The sequence below is a fragment of the Schistocerca piceifrons genome, chromosome 5 (genome assembly GCF_021461385.2).
Source record: "Schistocerca piceifrons isolate TAMUIC-IGC-003096 chromosome 5, iqSchPice1.1, whole genome shotgun sequence".
In the NCBI taxonomy this organism is placed as follows: Eukaryota; Metazoa; Arthropoda; class Insecta; order Orthoptera; family Acrididae; genus Schistocerca; species Schistocerca piceifrons.
The window spans coordinates 552,610,948-552,632,229 of record NC_060142.1 but is presented as its reverse complement, the minus strand read 5'-3'; the positions used below and the strand labels follow the sequence as shown (position 1 = coordinate 552,632,229).

At 41.9% G+C, this 21,282-nt stretch overlaps 1 protein-coding gene across 3 annotated transcripts in view; it reads left to right on the top strand.

Moving 5' to 3' along the window:
* LOC124798331 (muskelin) overlaps positions 1 to 21,282 on the top strand; it is a 135,973-nt gene that overhangs the window by 7,096 nt on the left and 107,595 nt on the right. For all 3 annotated transcript variants that reach the window (XM_047261683.1, XM_047261682.1, XM_047261684.1), the window contains exon 4: positions 21,051 to 21,249. In XM_047261683.1, coding sequence (XP_047117639.1) covers positions 21,051 to 21,249 — 199 coding nt within the window. The remainder of the gene's footprint in view (positions 1 to 21,050; positions 21,250 to 21,282) is intronic.

The following is a 21,282-nucleotide window of genomic DNA, read 5'->3' as shown; positions in this document are numbered from 1 at the left end:
TCTGTCATAAAATAAAACACTGGGATCAGCTCAGGTACACAAACATCTTAGGTCCCATGTGTTAAAGCCAACGGCAACCACATCGGCGGCAGCCATCTGCGTATCGAATTATAGCCAAGTGATATTCATGGGCCATCATTGCTCAAATAGAAGCCTTTGAACAACAACTTTCACCCCTCTACTGAATGGAAAAAAGTTTAATGGTGAGAGGAAGAACATTTTCATAAAATCCCAAAACACACACGTGGGTTATACATTCCTTATATAAACTAGTGGCATGACAATTTCCCGAGTCCTACCTATGCTATCCGGTTACTGGAGAGCTCTAGATTTTTAAAAAACAAAAAACAAAACATTAAAAGTGTTAAAACTTTAAAGTCTAAATTCAATAAAATAAACCACTGTGTCACCAAGGACCACCCAAAGAGTACGGTGGTGAACAAATCCGTATATGCCAACCTATCTGCCCATCTAACTTTCCCCGTATGATGTTAAACTAGCCAACCACTCAGCAAAAAATCTAGCCTATCATAACGGTACATTCACAGAACCCCACCAGCTTTTTTATATTGACATGGTTTGAGTTGTGCTTAGTGCCAATACTGGCTATAGGTATAGTATGGCAATGAAAAAAAATTTAGGAGCTTTTTTTAATTTAAAAAAGTTCCTTTAGTGTTAATGTGTATGGAAGTACTATTCCAGTTGCTAGTTGTAATTACACCCTGTCAGATGTTATATACTGAGTATATTATTATTAAATTACATGTGAACGCTTGGAGCACATGACCACGCAGCACCCCCTATCGAGGGTGCTTCACTGCTAGTTGACAACTGAAAATCTCATGACTTTATTGCGATTGTGCAGTGTTGGTTGCCAATTATTAACATAAAAATGATCGCAGGCCTCAGGGGGGATTTTATGTCCTGTATATCATACATTACGCCGGGCTGGGCATTAAATGAGGCAACAAAATATTACTTCACTAAAAGGCTTACCGTAACAAACCAGTTAAAGATTAAATTTAATAAAACCTGTGTAGCAAGTGAAGTGACGCCTAGGTATGCGAAGTTAAGATTACGAAATTGTACTGAAAGTTCTCAGCAAATTCAGCAGAAGTTTGAACGTGAATGGGTGAGAAGGGAAGTCAATTTTTGCCTACAAGACCAAACACCTGCCGAGTTGCAAAGCCAGATACCTAAGTTTTTATTTACAACATAATCTGCATCCAGTGGAGTTTGCAGATTTATGTGCCCTCATTAGCATTTTCATGTGTTGGTAACGTGATATCATTTTGCGAAGACACAGGAGGAAGATTAACCAACTGTTCGCAGACAGCGGTTGCAGCATGCAGGGTTGGAGCCACCGAGTAAGTGAATGGAAGTTTGCAGACCGTGTGGTGAACTTGACTGATACTGTGTTTACTCCGGATGAACTTACATCGCTTAATAAGGGGTTAGACTATAATTTGCCTTCACAGACTAATGGCAAAATCATCAATAGGGTAATTGCCGAGGTTAAGAAGGGATGTGATTAAGCAAAAGTTCCCAAAATTTTGCAGGCTGATACAGCTGTAGCAACTTCTAATGCATTTATGCGAGCTAGACATATGCCACATTTTCCAGGTACATTTTCAGATACTGTGAAGAAACTAAATTTAAAATTAGAGGACAATAAGATCTTCGAAGTCAACGCCGATAAAGGAAACTCTGTTGTGTTGATTAAGGATAGTGACTACATTGCTAAGACCCTCAGAATTTTCAATGAAAACGGTATCGTAGAAACAAGTAAAAAGCCCCTAACTCAGTTTTGCTGAGATATTAAAAAATGTATTAATGACTCACATATCCTGCTTAACTCGTACGTAAAGAGAAATAAGCTTTTTCATGATGAATCCCAAAACGCCACGGTTGAGGGCTCGTATTAAGCTCCATAAAATTGAGAAACCAATCCATCTGATTATTAGTGCTTTTTCAAGCCCAAATTACTATGTGAATAGATTTTGTCACAATAAACTGAAAGAATTTTGTACTTTTAAGGAGACCTTTAGTGTTTGTAATAGTTTTGAGATGGTTGGCCTTCTACAAAATATTAGGGTGCCCGAGGGGGCTGTGTTAGCCTCATTTGATATAGTTAAGTTGTATACTACCATCCCGGTCAATGAGACACTGGAGGTTATCCACAAAAATTTGCTAAGGAATGGTAAGATGATTTATAATGAAGTACTTGAGTTTCTGGAGTTGTTAGGACTGACATTGTCATTTAGTTATTTGACATTTAATGGTAAGACTTACATGCAACAAGATGGCCTTGCTATGGGGTCAAGCCTCTCAGGCCTTTTATCAGAGATTTGTATGAGTAATCTAGAGATAAAGCTTTTCAGCTCTCAGAGCAATTTGCTGAATGACATTGTAATTTACAGGAGATATGTTGACATATTTATTTTATTTGAAGAGGGGTTGGATAGGATAGATCAGCTATCTACCCATTTGAATAGTATACGTGGGAAAATTAAGTTCACAGTAGAGGTAGAAATTGAAAATTCCCTCAGGTATCTCAACCTACAAATTACTAAGAATAGGGATGGGTTGGAAATAGGCATATTTCGGGATCCAATGACAACAGACATAATAATTGTGGCGGATTCATGCCCCCCCCCACTCCCTCCCCCCCCCCTCCCCCCCGCCCCCCCCCCCCCCCACACATAAAGGGCATTATTTTCATCTATGTTTAACAAGTTATACAGATTTAATTTGAGCAAAGAAGCCACTGATAGATTGAAATGATTGTAAAGATTGGACGGGCTAACGGATACTCGGAAAAATTTATACGAGAGTTTGGAGCTAAAATTCTTGGCAAGACGCGGCAGTCAGTCCGCCAAAAATTAAATAGTAAATTTGTGTCAATGGAATACGTTGGACCATGTTGCCAAAAAATAACTAGAGCCTTCAGGATGGCTGGTGTTCGTGTAGGCTTCCATACAAGGAAGAAGTTGGGGGGGGGGGGGGGGTACTAAGACATAAGGAAGAAGGGAAAACAGGTAAGTTTAAGCTATCCAGTGTGTACGGATTAAATGTGGAGGATTTGCTGGGATATACATTGACTAGACAGGTAGGGACTTTGCCACAAGGTTTAGAGACCATAACTATAGTAATAATAGTGGGCTGGGGTGCCATATGAGGGAGACTGGCCATAAGCTGGCCCCAATAGGAGATAGCCTAAGGATTCTGCATTTAGAACCAAAAGGGAAGATTTTAGATAACCTTGAAGATCTGGAGTTCTATGTGCGTATACAGCATGCTGCCCACCCAGTCTTTAATGAACAGGCTTCCGGTGGGAGATGGGTAGATAGGTTGGCATATACGGATTTGTTCACCACCGTACCCTTTGGGTGGTCCTTGGTGACACAGTGGTTTATTTTATTGATTTTAGACTTTAAAGTTTTAACACTTTTAATGTTTTGTTTTTCGTTTTTTAAAAATCTAGAGCTCTCCGGTAATCGGATAGCATAGGTAGGACTCGGGCAGTTGTTGTGCCACTGGTTTATGTAAGAAATGTATAACCCACGTGTGTGTTTTGGGATTTTATGAAAATGTTCTTCCTCTCACCATTAAAAGTTTTTCCATTTGGTAGAGGGGTGTAAGTTGTCTTTGAAAGGCTTCTATTTGAGCAATGATGGCCCATGAATATCACTTGGCTATAAATCGATATGCGGATGGCTGCTGCTGATGTGGTTACCGTTGGCTTTAACAGATGGGGCCTAAGACGTTTGCGTATGCGAGCTGATCACAGGGTCTTAGTTTATGACAGATAATGTTGGTTATTATTAATTCGGTGGTATTCTTTTAGAGATTTGAAAGGTTTATTCAAGAAGGAACCCCCCCCCCCCCCTTCATTATTTATTTTATATTGACATATGGTTTGATGGTTTGAGTTGTGCTTAGTGCTACTACTGGCTATAGGTATAGTATGGAAATGTAAAAAAAATTTTGAAGTTTTTTAAAAAATCCTCAAGTGTTAACATGAATGGAAGTACTATTCCAGTTGCTAGTCATAATTACACCCTGTTAGATGTTATATGCTGAGTATATTATTATTAAATTACCTGTGAATGCATGGAGCACATGACCATGCAGCATCCCCTACTGAGGGCACTTTGGGCTAGTTGGCTTGTTTAGCGTCAGCATATGCTCTGCTTCAAGACTGCTTGTGTCGCAGTTATAATCATATGTTATTCAACACTTTCTTTGAGTTGTAAAGGCTGTACCCGTCGTTGGTTAGGAAGGAGTTGAAGTTTGTGATATGTAACTCATATGACCAGATCTCATTTTCTGTAACGTTGAGATACGTTGAGTGTGCTGTTCACTTCTGTTTTGTACTTTTTTGTAACAGATGTCTGAAGATGGGTGTAATCCCGAAATGCGTAACATGTTCTAATAAGAGTCAATTGAACAGCTCATGACTTTATTGCAATTTTACAGCATTGGTTGCCAATTAACATAAAAATGATCACAGGCCTCAGACAGGATTTTATGTCCTGTATATCAGTATGTGCTTTAGTAGTGCAGATAAACCCGCATCATGTAATATTAGTTGGAGGCCACTTTAACCTGTTGGTGTAGACTAGGATGTCTGGGGATTCATTGCAGGTGGTACAGACAGGCAGTACTTTTGATACAGTTTTCCAGAAATTGTCTTGTGCAGCTAGTTTGGAAACCCCCACACATTAGAAATATATTAAACCAACTTCAAAGTGGCCTGATCATATTAAATGTATCAGTATATACACAGGGATTAGTGACCATGCCGTTGTCATAGGGACAAAGCTTATTAAAGTTAGTAAATCCATCAAGAAGGTTAGGAGAATATATTTCCTAGGAGGAGCAAATAAGCAGCTGTTGGCATCCCACGTGGATATCAGTTAGTTATGATGTACATAGAGGTATTATGGGTGAAGTTTAAACTGATTGTAAATTGTGCCCTGGATAGGTATGTGCTGAGTAAGTGCATTAAGGCTGGAAAAGAGCCACCATGGCTTAATAACAAAGTTCGGAATTTGCTGAGGAAATAGAGACAATTGCACTCTCAGTTCAAAAAAAGAACGCACAAGTAATGGCAGTCAAAAGTTGGTAGAAATTCATGTGTCTGTTTAAAGTTCGATGGACAAAGCATTTAAATACCACTGACATACTGTAGAAGAAGATCTTAATGAGAACCCGAGAAAATTCAGGTCCTATGTAAAACTGCTAAGCGGGTTGAAGGCTTTTTATCCAGTCACTCATTGACTGATCTGGTGTGACAAAAGAAGATAGCAACAGGAAAATCTAGCAAAAGCAAAATCAAATTCTTAAATCTCATGTGTAAGAAATCATTCACACAGGAGGATCATATGAACATACTGTTGTCTGACCATCATACGGATTGCCATCTGGAGGACGTAGTACAATAATAGGCATTCATGTCATACAGAAGCATCTGGAAGAGTTGAAAACAAAATAGTTGTTGGGTCCAGATGGAATCCTAGTTTGGTTTCACAGAGAGTGCTCTATGCCATTGGCCCCTTACTTTATTTTATCACAAATCTCTTGTCGAAATGGACCTGTAAAATTACAGTCAGTAGCTGGCATGTGATGGAATGTCCTCTACTTTTAGATCTTTGTGTTAAGCTTGGTCTTCCGGATTCTTGGCTCTAATATTGGTGGACAACTCACAGACAGTTTAACTGGTTCTCTGTTTTCTGCAGGAAAATGGTTTTTATTCTCAGATAGAACCTTTTAAAGTGTTTTCAAGGCAGGGGCAGGGTGTCGGGGGTTGAGGCATCTCCCACGGCATGCTTGGTCTGGGGTACCCATGAGCTTACCTCCTTAGCCAGCTGATTTGGTCATTCCTCTTTTACTTTGTTTTCAATGCTTTTATATGCGGTTCCTCATTTTCTCTATTGTTCTTTATTTTCCAATGAATAGTGGGTGCTGTTCCACTCTCTAACACTTTGCCCATAACTGATTGGAGGTAGATTGGCTGGAAAGGACTGTCCCTGTTGCATACAAAGCCCTGGGGCACACTCACCTGCCTGGCCTCACTCACCTACTGATTTGTTTATTTCTCTCACCTTATTTCATTATTGTTGGTCTAACTGATATCCATTAGGTTTTTAGCCTTCTCACTTTTACTGTTATGAATCTCCTAGCTAGAAGGCATTCTTTACTCCGTAACTGTCTTCGCACATGATCAGATGTGAGTGGGGTTTCTCTTGCTACAGCTGAGCCCTGGAAGAGCTCTCATCTGCTCCGATCTGCGTACTGCCCCAGCCCTTTATACTTTAAATTTTCTTCAATTTACTTCTCAGCTCTGGTATCAATATTGCTTTCAGTGTCTTGATTTTACCATTCTTACATAGTTTTGTACAAATATTATTTGGAAAGTAAAGAAAGGCTTTTCCCTGCAGAAATTTTGATTTGATATAATTAAACAAAACTGTATTGTGCATACACTTTGATAACCAGGCTACTTTTCTACGTAGTCACCACTGAAATTTAGGTGCTTGTTGTACCATTTTCCAGATGTTCTATGCCTTATGCAGACTCAGTTGCCACCAAGTTGTTGACTCGCTGATTAATGGCTTCTTTAAGTACATAATCACTTCCATAGTGTTGTCCACTCAAAAAATCTTTAAATTTTGGGAATAAGTGATAATCACTTGGGGCAAAGTCCGAACTGTTTGGCCGAAGTTGAAACATTTCGCACTGAAACTGCTGAAGCAAGTCTGTGTCACTCCCACTGCAAGTCGACACACATTATCATGAATGAGGATGACTCCACTGGTTGGATTTCCGCCGCATGTTTTTAATGGCATGACGAAGTTGTTGAAGCATCTGACAGTAGGCCACCTCTAGACATGTAGTCAATGAGCAGGACACCATAATTATTCCAAAACACTGTAGCCATGATCTTTCTAGTGCTCCAAATTTGTTTCGCGTTTTTTTGTTTTGTTGGGGATTGCGAATAATGCCATTCCATTGATGCTGCTAGAATGCTAAATTATTGTACTTACTAACATTTTCAGAGGTTTCAATACTAAACATCCAGTATATGAGACAACATACTACCATGCAAACCGTGGTAAAGATCTGAAACTTTGTGACACATTAATACAGGGATATTACAAATGATTGAAGCGATTTCATAAATTCACTGTAGCTCCATTCATTGACATATGGTCACGACACACTACAGATATGTAGAAAAACTCATAAAGTTTTGTTCGGCTGAAGCCGCACTTCAGGTTTCTGCTGCCAGAACGCTCAAGAGCGCAGTGAGACAAAATGGCGACAGGAGCCGAGAAAGCTTATGTCGTGCTTGAAATGCACTCACATCAGTCAGTCGTAACAGTGCAACGACACTTCAGGACGAAGTTCAACAAAGATCCACCAACTGCTAACTCCATTTGGCGATGGTATGCGCAGTTTAAAGCTTCTGGATGCCTCTGTAAGGGGAAATCAACGGGTCGGCCTGCAGTGAGCGAAGAAACAGTTGAACGCGTGCGGGCAAGTTTCACGCATAGCCCGCGGAAGTCGACGAATAAAGCAAGCAGGGAGCTAAACGTACCACAGCCGACGGTTTGGAAAATCTTACGGAAAAGGCTAAAGCAGAAGCCTTACCGTTTACAATTGCTACAAGCCCTGACACCTGATGACAAAGTCAAACGCTTAGAATTTTTGGCGCGTTTGCAACAGCTCATGGGAGAGGATGCGTTCAGTGTGAAACTTGTTTTCAGTGATGAAGCAACATTTTTTCTTAATGGTGAAGTGAACGGACACAATGTGCGAATCTGGGCGGTAGAGAATCCTCATGCATTCGTGCAGCAAATTCGCAGTTCACCAAAAGTTAACGTGTTTTGTGCAATCTCACGGTTTAAAGTTTACGGCCCCTTTTTCTTCTGCGAAAAAAACGTTACAGGACACGTGTATCTGGACATGCTGGAAAATTGGTTCATGCCACAACTGGAGATCGACAGCGCCGACTTCATCTTTCAACAGGATGGTGCTCCACCGCACTTCCATTATGATATTCGGCATTTCTTAAACAGGAGATTGGAAAACCGATGGATCGGTCATGGTGAAGATCATGATCAGCAATTCATGTCATGGCCTCCATGCTCTCCCGACTTAACCCCATCCGATTTCTTTCTGTGGGGTTATGTGAAAGATTCAGTGTTTAAACCTCCTCTACCAAGAAACGTGCCAGAACTGCGAGCTCGCATCAACGATGCTTTCGAACTCATTGATGGGGACATGCTGCGCCGAGTGTGGGAGGAACTTGATTATCGGCTTGATGTCTGCCGAATCAGTAAAGGGGCACATATTGAACATTTGTGAATGCCTAAAAAAACTTTTTGAGTTTTTGTATGTGTGTGCAAAGCATTGTGAAAATATCTCAAATAATAAAGTTATTGTAGAGCTGTGAAATCGCTTCAATCATTTCTAATAACCCTTTTCTATCTGCTGGACTGAAACTCGATCCTACAACCTTGCATTTTGTGATCAAGTTCTGTACCGATTGAGCTATCTGAACATGACTCATGGCCCACCCTCACAGCCATACTTCTGCCATTACCTTGTCTCCTATGTTCCAAGGCAAAGGCATAGATCCCAGGTTCAGGTCTGGGGCTGGTGTGGTGTAATATGGTGATTCTGAGGAATAACGTGTTCCACTTCTAACCACATAGGCCAGTGAAAGATGTTGATGTAAACCAAAAACATTTGTTTAGGTACTTCTGAAGTGTGGAGCATCCCACTGTGCATGATCTGGTTTGTCATATGTGTAGAGTGATGTAAAGGACAGCAGCTCAGAACATTGACTAGGTGTGCTGCTGAATGCACATCTCCACCTGGTGTGGAGGCCTACTTGTACTTTGACATCATAGTTTGGTGGCACCTCGGAAGTCTCAGAACAAAGGGCACAGGTGACAATGTCAGTGCCTGAACAACTGAAGATCATAAATGAGAACTGTCATTCTGTTTTGAAATGTCAAATTGGTAGGAGCTACTAGTTAAGAGATACCTGTTCAACCACAGTTCTGACAGAAGCTGCACAGGGAAACATTGCGTGTAAAATACAGAAAAGTTACCACAAAGCTGTTTGCATAATTTAGTAGCCTGAAAATAACAGAGCTGCCTTTCAGCACTTGCCCACTACAGAAGGTGAAGAAGTAAACACATCAGGGTCCAGTGGCATTGCATAGCAGGTCCACTACAGAAAGTAACTTCAAGACCAGTGACTGCAAGATAATTACGTGGTAAAAGTTGGCACATATATCGATGGGGTGACAGAACATCTATCGAGTAGAAAACTTAACAAGCAAAGCACATACATAACACTCCATTTTGGCAACCTAGTGCAGGATGTGGATTAAAGGTGCCAAGAGATGAAAGCTTTAAGAATAATATTCAGGAATTTTGAGGAAAATAATGGAAGAAGATAGACATTGCCCAGAGCAGCCCAAGTCAATAACTAACAAGGTATAAGTGGGCACACATGGAGGTATTACCTAAATTTTTTTGAACATTCAAGAAGAAATAATGGAAATTCAGGTAGAAATATCAACTGTATAAGGAGAAGAAGGGATTGCTATTGATCTTAAGGATGACATACTGAGTTGCAGACAGGCACAGTGAATAGACTGTTATGATTTGGCTTTTGGCCAAAGCCTTCTTCAGCCTTCTGGAATAGGCAGCATAGGGAAGTGATAGCAGAGTATGGGTGGAGAGAGAGAAGGGCACTGTCTGGTGGAGCCTGCAGGGACTAGATGTAGTTGTGACTACTGCCAGACAGGAGGCTGTGGGGCAGGGAGGTGGTGGAGGAAGGGATGGAAAAGGAGAGAAGCAGGAAAGGGGAAAGATGAGTGGTATTGTTGGCAGAAGGTGGCACACAATGAGGTTGAGAGTACGTGAATAGGGAGAAGGTGATAGGGCAGGGGGTGGGGGGGGGGCAAAACTGTTGGCTGGAGGGTGTGGGTACTGTAGGTTACCGTAGGCTGAGGCTGGGATAGTTACAGAAGCGAAGAGTATGTTGTAAGAATAACTTCCATCTGCGAAGTTCAGAAAAGCTGGTGGAGGAGGGGAGGATCCAGAAGGGGCCAAGTTGTGAAGCCTCCATAGAAATCACTCATGATATATGCCATATGTCATGCCACAAAGTGGTTTACTTTGCTCTTGACCCATTTTTGTAGTGGCCATTCATCCTGATGGACAGCTGTTTAGTAATCATAACAAACATAAAAGGCTGTGCAATGATTGCAGCAGAAGCTGGTATTTGACACGGCTGCTTTCACAGGTGGCCCAGCCTCTGATGAAGAATGATAAGCCTATGACAGGAATGGAATATGAAGTGCTGGGTGTGTGGACTGGGCTGATCTCACTCCTGAGTGTTCCATAGGAATGTAATTCATGTAGCAAAATGTTGGGATTGGTAGTGGATATGGATGGACTAGGATGTTGTGGATTTGGGTACGCAATAGAACGCCACTTTAGGAGGGGTGAGAAGGTTCTTAGGTAGGCTGTCCCTCATCTCTGTGGCTGGTAATAGATAAAGCCCTGACCAAGGGTGTGTGTTTGGTTCATTTGTTACAATCTAGGGTGTTATTAGTGAAGAAGGGGACACTCCTTTGTAACTTGCTGGGGTGGTGGGAGGACCAGGAACGTGTGGGAAACTGACAAGGGAGATAATTTGTAGACTAGGTCTGGGAAGTAGTGCCTGTCTGTGAAGACCTTGGTGAGACCTTCAGCATAGTGAACAAGGGAGCTCTTCTCACTGTACATTTGATGTACCTGGGTGGCCAGACTGTATTGGAAGCATTTTTGGTGTGGCAGGGATGACAGCTGTTGGAATGCAGGTACTGTTGGTGGTTCATGGGTCGAGTGTGGACAGAGGTGTGGATGTATCCATCAGAGAGGTGTGTCTTGGCCCTGAGTCCAGATCATGAAGATATTATCAGTGAACCTGAACTAAAGTAGAGGTTTGGCATTTTAGGATGCTTGGAAGGTCACCTCTAGATGGTCCATAAAGCCATTGGCATAGGAGGGTGTCATGTGGGTGCCCAAGGCTGTGCTGCAAATTTTTTTGCATGTCCTGCATGAACCCGGGCTCTGCTGCAATCATTGCACTTTTTTTTTTCTTGGTATGACTACTAACCAGCTGTCCACCAGCATGAATGGCCACTGCTAGATTGTGGCCAAGAACAAAGAAGACTTCTCTGTGACACAGCATGAAGGTGGACACTATGCGCTTGTTTTCAGTGGCTGCTCAACAAGCTGGGCCATCTGGATCCTACCATCCACAACCAGCTTTTGTGAACTGCACAGATGACAGTTATATTTCCAACACATTCTCTGCTCCCATAATTATTCTGGTCTCAGACTATGGTAACGTGTTGTCCCCACACCCTCCACTCAACAGGTTCTGTCCACTCTGTCATATCATCTCCTCCCCATTCTTGTCCCCTCACGTTCATATGCTGCTCTCTACCAACACACCTGCCCATCTTCCACTTTCCTGCTCCTCTTCTTTTCCACCCCCTCTCCTCTTCCCCAACTCCCTACCCCACAGTCTTCTAACGCTGCACTTGGCAGTCTTTATGCCTTAGCTTGGTACCCGCATGCTCCACCAGGCAACATTCTTCTCCTTCGCTGACTCGAAGATCCTTTTCGATGGTGTTGCCATGTGATACTCTCGTCCGACCTCCGTGTTGCTGGTGCGCATGACCCATTGTTTTTCTGCCCTGGACTCCATAGACTGACATCAGAAGAATGCCGATGCTTCTGTAGACCTCATGGAGCAGGATCCTCCTGCCTCTGTGCCCTGTAGCAGCGAGTCTTCGAATGCTGGCATTTGGCAGGCGCTGAGGTGACACTCCTTCGTTTCTTCCTCATCATGACTCTCATCCAATGAAACGTTCACAGCTTTTGAGCCAAAAAAGAGGATTTATGGCTGTTCTTAAAATTGCAGCATCCACTTGTTCTCTGCCTTCAGGAAACAAAATTGCGTCCTCCCAACCGCTTTGAGCTCTCACATTTCTCCCGGACTGTTTTGACCTTTTTCCCGAGGTCAGCATTCCATTCGTAGGGGAGTCGTACTGCTCATACAGGACAACATGGACAACCAACCCATCTGCCTGACTACCTGCCTTCAAGCTGTTGCAGTTCACCTTTTCCTTCCTTGTATGACCTTTGCACCGCTTACATCCCTCCATCATACAAAATCACCAGGGCAGGCTTCTTCCAGCTTATTGGACAGCTACCTCACTCATTTCTGCTGCTTGGTGACTTTAGTGTGCACCATCCCCTTTAGGGTTCTTATAGAACATGTCCAAGAGATGCCCTCTTGGCTGACTTTCTCAATAAACTTAACCTTTTCTGCTTTAACACAGGGGCTCCCTTGTTCCTATTAGACTCCATGCACACCTATTCCGATTAGGATCCAACCTTCTGCACTGCGCAGTTTGCCCATTGTTTTGGGTGGTCTGTTCTCCCTGACACATACTTGAGTGACCATTTCCCATTTGCTATTAGTTCGCTGACTCCTATCTCACCTCCATGCACACCAAAATGACAGCTTACTAAGGCAGACTGGAGGCTTTAGTCCTCCCTGGTGACCTTTGACAAACAGCATTTTCCCAGTTGTGATGACCAGGAGGAATAACTTACAAACATTATCCTTACCGTCACAGTACATTCCATTCCTCGCACTTCCTCTTTACTATGCCATGTCCCAGTCCCTTGGTGGACTGAGGCATGCTTCGGTGCAATTAGAGTGCAGAGACATGCTCTCCGTGTTTTTAACCATCATCCTATGATGGCAAACTGCATTCATTATAAACAGATGCATGCACAGTGTCATCGCATTCTTCGGGATAACAAGAAAGCTAGCTAGATTTCATTCACTAGCTCATTTAACAGTTCCACTTGCTCTTCCATTGTGTGGACCAACCTCTGACGGCTCTCTGGGACCAAGATCCATTCCCCAATTTCTGGCCTGACAGTAGCAGATGATGTCATTGTGGACCCTATTGCTATCTCAAACACCTTGGGCCGCCATTTTGCGGAGATTTCGAGCTCTCCCACTATCATCCTGGCATCCTCCAGTGGAAACAAGTGTAGGTGGCTCGGGCAATAACCTTCTGACTCCGAATCATGAGTGCTACAATCCTGCCTTTACTATGAGGGAGCTACATTATGCTCTCACTTCATCCTGATACTCCGCCCCAGGCCAGATGCTGTTCACATTTAAATGTTGCAGCACCTTTCTCTTGTGGGCAAGCACTTTCTGCTTAATATGTACAATTGCATCTTGGCAGAGTGCATGTTTCCCAGACACTGATGTGAAGCCACTGTCATACCCATACGTAAGCCCAGTAAGGACAGACAGCTTCCTTCTGGCTACATGGCGTACTGCAGTTGACCATCCCGTCACTTTGTCCATCCCTGTCATGAATGGTTTTCTGCGGAAATCGCAGAATGTGGGCATGTTTTTCAATTTAGAGGAAGCGTAAGACACCTGCTGGAGGATTGGTATCCTCCGTACTCTCTACTGGTGGGGCTTTTGTGGCTGCCTGCCCCATTTCCTTTAGAAATTTTTAAAAGTCTGAGTTTTCAAGGTATGTGTGAGTTTCCCTTGGACACCTTTACCAGGAAAATGGTGTGCCTCAGGGTTGTGTCCTGAGCATCGTCCTGTTTGTCGTCGCCATTAACCTTACAGTGGTCTGTCTCCCACCAGGCATCTACAGTTCTCTTTTTGTTGACAATTTTGCCATCTATTGCAGTTCTCCACAGACTTGCTTCATTGAGCAGCATCTTCAATGAAGTCTCGATTGTTTTTACTCGTGGAGCATTGACAATGGCTTTTGTTTTTCCACTGATGAAACTGTTTTTATGAATTTCTGGTGGCGCAATTGGTTTTTCCACAGTCTTTGCATCTTGGGCCTGTTTCTCTTCCGTTAATTGAAACTACGAAATTTGTGGGGCTCTTGCTTGATCAGAAATATTCTCGTCTTCCCACGTGTCTTACCTGGCAGACCTCTGTATGTTGTCCCTCAGTGTCCTACATGTCCTCAATGGTACTTCCTGGAGTGCAGATCGAACCACCATCCTCCGTTTGTATGGTCCATTGTCCATTCAAAGCTAGACTACGGGTGTTCCGTTTCTGCATCTGCACGTCCGTCCCTCTTATGCTGTCTCAATACTATTCACCGTCGTGGCACCCGTTTGGCCACTGGCGCCTTCTACACTAGCCCATTTGAGAGTCTGTATGCAGTAGCTGCCATACTACCATTGTCCTACTGCTGTGACTTTCTCCTCGGCAGATGTTTATGCTGTTTGTCTGCCATGCGTGGCCACCCATCCTATGCCTCCTTCTTCAGTGACTGTTTTGATCACCAGTATGAGGCCCGGCCCTCTTCTCTGTTAGCTTCTGAAGTTTGCTTTCGGCTCTTGCTCTGGCAGCTTAACTTCACGCTACCTGCCACTTTCCCAATAGGAGCAAACCCTTCACCTCCTTGGCTTCATGTGGCAGTCCATGTTCACATTGGCCTTCATTGGCTTACTAAGGACACTACTCCAGTCTTGCTCTACCACCTTCAGTTTCACAACCTTCACATGAAATTTCGCAATAGTACCTTTGTGTACACTGATGGCTCTTCGACAGACCTTGGTGTCAGGTGTGCCCTTATCATAGGCGCTGATATTTGTTGGTATTGGCTTCTGGAACACTTTTCAGTGTTTACAGCAGAGTCCTTTGTCCTCTATCAGGCCGTGCAGTACATCCGGCGACACAAGCTTTTCAATTGTGTCATCTGCTCAGACTCTCAAGGCACACTTTGAAGCCCCTGTGTGCTGCACACCACATCCCCTAGCGCAACAGGTCCAGGAAAGCTGTCACTTGCTCACTCTTGATTGGAGCTGCTGTGATCTATATGTGGGTTCCTGGTCACGTCAGTCTGGCAGGAAATGAGGCTGCTGCTAAGACTGCAATCCATGTACCTCAGCTGCCTAGTTCTTATGTTCCCTCAGAGAATCTCTGTGTTGGCGTCTTGTCAGCAAATGGTATCACTTTGGCATCACCACAGGTCCTCCCTTCATGGGAACAAGCTCCAGGTTATTAAGACTCTCCCAGCAGTTTGGACAACCCATTTTAACTAGGTTGTGTATTGGTCACTGTCTCTTTAACCATCGCCATTTGGCATTTTTTAAGTGGTGCTCCCCCACCACTTTGTGCACAGTGTGCCCAACTTTTGACTGTCCGCCATTTCCTGTCAGAATGCCCTTTTTTTAACCACTTACATTCCTCTTTGTGTTTCCCATCTGAGTTATCAGCCGTTTTAACGTATGTCGATCGCATTTTACTTTTTATTTGTCATAGCAATATGATGAAGGCCATTAGATTTTTTTGTTCTGGAGCACCAATTCTCTATGGCATACTTTATGGATCTTTCTCCACATCTCCACATCTCTGATTGGGATTGACGTCTAGTCACTTTTAACTTCTGTTTTTGTCTTCGTGTCCTACAGTTTTGACATGGATGCATATGAACCATACTGTTTTTGCTTTGCGCCCTAAAAAAAAAGCAAGTAACATAATAAAAGATAATACATACTGAGTAATCCACTAAAGTTGTATATTTTTTAATGTTAATGTGCTGCATGTGCTGAGGGACATTGCTGTGACTTGTCTGGCGGTTCAGCAGCTGATAATTCCCTGGTTGACAGAGGATTTATGTCTTATAAATTTTTTATGCTTAGTGCAATTGAAGCTTCAGAGGAGTGCATGTGGACAGTATCAGTGATAGCCTAGAACATCATGTTCATCGTAGGCCAAAGAGAAATCTGATGCAGGAATGTTCCAAGCTAAATGTCCATAGCATAAGTTCCAGTATTAGAGTTATAAGTAAACAACCGAAGAGCAGAATTGAGAAAAAGTCCACAGCAATGATTCATAACAGTTGTAGCAATAAGCTGTGGATGACAGCCGTAGTAAACACAACACTGGATGTGAGCTGCAAAGCTTCCCACTTTATGTGCAGGTCACTGCCAGAGGTGTTGCTCATGAGACATTATGACAGCAGCGCTTCCGACAACTTGTGGCGCCTAGCACTGGCAGTGCCTTCAGTGGTGGTTGAAAACAAATTGCAATCTGGTGGAGATACCAAACAGAGTGCACTGTGCATACTTAACCACGGCTATTGGGTGTTTTGAGAAACTGATTTTTTGTCATACTCTCCCAATTTCTCAAAAACTTCTCAATGAAAATTAATTCTTGGCAATTTGTATCCCAGTATTTACTTCCAACTTTGGGTAAAGCTGTGAAATAGAACTGTGCCCAAAAGAATGGCTTAGCTAGGCAATCCGGATGATTCAGAGTCATTTGACTGTATATGAATATTGAGGCAGTGTCCAGTAGTGCATGGATCACATTGGCAATGCAATCCACCATGATGCAGATGCATTTACACCAAAGTCTTCAGGGCAGTTGAGAAGCCATCTTGCACACTGGTGGAGTGAGCAATGCTCTCCAATTTGGGGAAGACTGGAGACTCCACAGAGGTTCAAGTGCAGGTAATCTGCTAATAATACTACACCCTTTCAGTTGTGAGAGGAAAATGGTGTAATATTAGCCAGGAGAGCAGCAATTTATTAACCTTATCAACCATTGCATCAGATCAATACATATTAGTGAGGCCATTGTAGGAATTTCTGGGAGGATTGCAAGGTGAGTTTAGTAATGTTATGGTGAGGTGTGTTCTCCAGACCAGCAAAGGAGACATAGCCGACACAATGCTTTAACCATACCAGCCAGGATTCAACCATCTGCCACAGGCGAGAGGAGTGATGGGGGTTTCATTATTTCTTCTTCTTCTTCTTCTTCTTCTTTTTCTTCTTATTCTTGGTTGACTCTACAGTCCTTGAAGAACCTTGGCCTCCTAATTTCTTATTCCCATCACCTTTAGATCTTCTTCGATATCGTTCAGCCACTTTTTCCTGGGTCTACCTCTTCTCCTTCTCCTGTCAGGTTTTCCCATATAAACTTTCTTGACACTCCAAGTTTCTGGCATTCTCTGTGCATGTCCTGCCCATCTTATTCTCCCTGCTTAATTTTAACAACAATATCCATCTGTCAAAAAAGTTTTTGTAATTCTACATTTGTCCTTACTCTCCAGCCATCTTCCTCTCTCACTGCCCCAAAAATCCTTCTCAGTATCTTTCTTTCCCATATCAATAACCAGTTCTCCTCCTTTAATGTCAGTACCCAGCCTTCTGATCCAGATATTACTGTAGGTCGTAATATGATAGTGTATATTTTGATTTTTGTATACCTACTAACATTCCTGGAATTAAATACATTCTGCAAGGCAAAATAGCAATGATTTCCACTCGCTATCCTTTCTTGAATTTCTACTGCTACTTTATTGTCCTCCATTCTTACAGAACCTAAATATGTAAACATTTTCACTCTTTCATATTCTTTCCCATTCATTACTATTGAATTCTTTTGTCCATTTATATTGGGCTCCCCCATTGCCATATACTTTGGTTTGTTTATGTGTACTTTTAAACCTACTTCTTTTGCTGCTTCCTGTAACGTATCGTAGTTCCCCTGTAGTGCCCTTACATTCCTTGCCATTGATGCTATGTCATCCGCATATGCTACCACTTGAACTTGCTGATTAAGTATTGTTCCTCCTGGGTTTATCGGCATTTGCCGCATCATCTTTTCTAAAACTAAATTAAGTAGCATTGTAGAGATCACATCCCCCTGTCGTAGCCCCCCTCTGTACTTTGATTTCACCAGACAGTTCTTGCTCTATTCTTACTTTACAAACTGTTGCTTTCACTGTCATTTCTGTTAAATTGACCAGTTTTACTAGGATTCTAAATTCTGTCATGATCTGTATAATTTTCTTCCTGTGTAGGCTGTTGTACACTTGCTTAAAATCAATGTACAACTGATGTAGTTGCTTGTCATACTCATAAAACTTCTCTAGCATTTGTCTAAATAAATATATCTGATCCATCATGGATCTGTTTCTCCTAAATCCAGCCTGATAGTTGCTTCTATCATCCCTCCAAGTCTGGAGGCTAAAATTTTACTAAATATCTTATATGTTACGTCCAAGAGAGTGATTCCACGATAATTGCTACATTGACTTGTCGCCTTTTTTATGTAATGGGCAGATATTTCCATGTTCCAGTCCTTAAGCATTACCTCCTTTATCCATAGTTCCTTTATCAATTCATGAACTGCCTCCTCCACTTTCTTTCCCCCATATTTTAATAATTTGGCCTCTGTGTAATGTTCTCCTGCTGCTTTATTTTTTTTTAGGTTCTTGATAGCATTCTTCACTTCCTCTAGCTCTGCTACTGCTTCCTCTTCCCGATCCTCTACATCTAACTCTGATTCCAATTCTGCGTCCTGTTCCCTTTCATTCTCAATCACGGATCACGGTTCCTTCTTCTTTATCCCCTTCTTTCCCATCAAGCAGTTCAGTAAAATACTTTTGCCACCTTTCTAGGACTTTGCTTTTATCTTCAATTAGATTTCCGTCCTTATTCTTACAGAAAACTGCCCCAGGTTGGAAGCCTTTCTTCAAACCTCTTGTTCTTTCATAGAGCCTTCTGATCTCTTTATTGTCTCCCATTTTGTCCAGTTGCTCTATCCTTCTCCTTTCATGCTGCCTTTTCTTTACCCTACACAGCGTATCCGCCCTTTTCCTCTTTTCTCTGTATTCTTCTGCCGCTAACCTCGTATTCCTTTGCAACATTGTCTGTCTTGCTTCATTTCTCTCGTGTATTACCATTAAGCATTCCTCGTCGAACCATTTAACCACCCATTTGTGTTGTTCTCTCCCCAGTATCTCTTCTGCAGCTACACTAATGCCCGTTTTCAACAACTCCCATTTAGTTTCCACATTATCTTCATTTCCTGTGTTTCTCCCTTCTTCCAATATCTCTTCTAGTTTCTTCCTATATTCTTCTTATGTTTCCTTTGTTTGGAGTCTTTGTATATTGTTTCATTCTTATCGTATTCCTTTGGTTTCTTACCAAATCTATCTTCTGCCTATATCTAATTCATACTAAGTAGTGGCGTGTGTCTCCATCTGTCCCTCTGCAGCTGCTAATGCCCATAATATCTGATGCATGCCTTTTGTCTATGAGTACGTGATCTATTTGGTTTCTTGTGTTTCCATCTGGTGATACACATGCACATTCTTAATATCTTTCCTTGGATGATAGGTGTTTTTCATTATCATGTTCTTCCCACTGGCAAAGTCTATGTCTGAGCCCATTATCATTACTGTCATTGTGTAGGCTTTCCTTTCCTGTTATACTTCTATATACCTCTTCTTTCCCTATTTTTGCATTTAGGTCTCTAAGTATTATTTTCACATCATGCCTTTGAATTTTACCAATTTCTTTTTCCAATTTGGCGTAAAATACATCCTTTGCATCTTCATCTGCCTCCTCTGTAGGGGCATAGACATTTACTATTGTAACATTTAAAAAAAATTGCCATTATCCTTAGAGAACACATTCTGCCACTTATTGCCATAAAACCAATTACATTAGCCTTCATAGACCTATGTAGAAGGAAACCAGTGCTATAAAGGCCTGTATCTCCACCACTATAAATCATTGTGTGTTCCCCCGATATTATCATTCCTTGCCCTTTCCATCTGGTTTCTTGTATTGCTGCTATTTTGACTTGATACTTATCTAGTTCATTCCCAATTTCTTGTATCTTACCAGGCCTTTTGAGTGAGTGTCTTCACATTCCAGGTGGCTATCCGAATACGTAATGTCCACAGTAAGAAGTCTGTTGCAACGGTCTTTATTTGCAGAAGATTTTATGTTTTTTTTTTAGTCACCCCACAATAAAGAGGATGTTCTTTGCAAACATTCACAATGAATATTAATCCTCCAGACTTTAGAATGAGGGACACCATTTTGTATTTTAGAAATTTGCAAGGGTGCTAGGTCTTGTTCTTCATAATACGCATCGCTTCCAGAATGAATTTTCACTCTGCAGCGGAATATGTGTTGATTTGAAATTTCCTGGAGGATTGAAACTGGGTTGTGATGAGATACTGGTGGAAATACAGCTGTGAGGGCAGGTAATCAATCATGCTCGGATAGCTCAGTTGGTAAGAGCACATGCAGCAAAAGGTGAAGGTTCCAGGTTTGAGCACAGTCTAGCAAACAGTTTAATTCTGCCAGGAAGTTTCTATAAACTTAGCTGATTGCTACATCTGAGATATCTGAAAGCACAGGTCCTGAAAGCATCCTATGTTTTACTGTGTGTTAGTCACAAGACATGGGAAGCATACAAAATGAGTTTTTTAAGTTTTGGAGATTCATTTTTTATTATGGTTGCACAGTATGTGTCTCCTCAATGTAGCCTATGAAGAGGGAATTCGGGTGAGCACAGAGACATTAAAGTTCTGTCCGTCCCACTCTTATTTTTTTCTGAGGCTGGGAGATCATTATTTTCTATTAGATTGCATATCCTCCTTGTATGTCTAGCATATAAAATTTGTTGAATACCCAAGGCACCTTCACACTGTTGCTCTCCCATACAGGGCACAACATTCTAATAACCATTTGCCAGCAGCTAAAAGCTTATCATCAGTAGCATCAGCAGCATCTGGAGGTGTGGAAAAAAGTGATTGTGGTTACTTTACTTCATAATATTGCCTCACTTATCAAGTAACAAACTGTAGTTTCTGCATCAATGAAAGTCGTTGTCACACTATTCCTGTGACATTTTATGTTAGCTGGTATTGCAAAGTGACATATTGTAGTAAGTGGTTTTTAAAACTAATTATGCCTTGTGTATAATCTTTTACTACTACTCAATTTTAAATGTAGGATATTTTAGTTCTGCTATAATATGTTTGATAATTATTTTACAGCATTTTTAAATGGGTCATTGGACAAAGAATGAATACTGAATCAATATGTGACTATTTTTCTTACATTTAGGGCAAGGTTCGATATTTTTGTTTCAGTGGCTTGAAGAATGACAGTTCACCAGAAACATTTCAGTTGCGTCATACTGTGAGAGATCATCCTGTCCCATTTCGGTTCATCAAAATTATGCCACTCCAGTCTTGGGGACCTAGCTTCAACTTCAGCATTTGGTTTGTGGAACTGTGTGGAATAGATGACTGGGATGTTGTTAAACCTTGCTTGGATTGGTACAATGCAGTAAGTAATCTCTCATTACCTTCCTCTCATTGA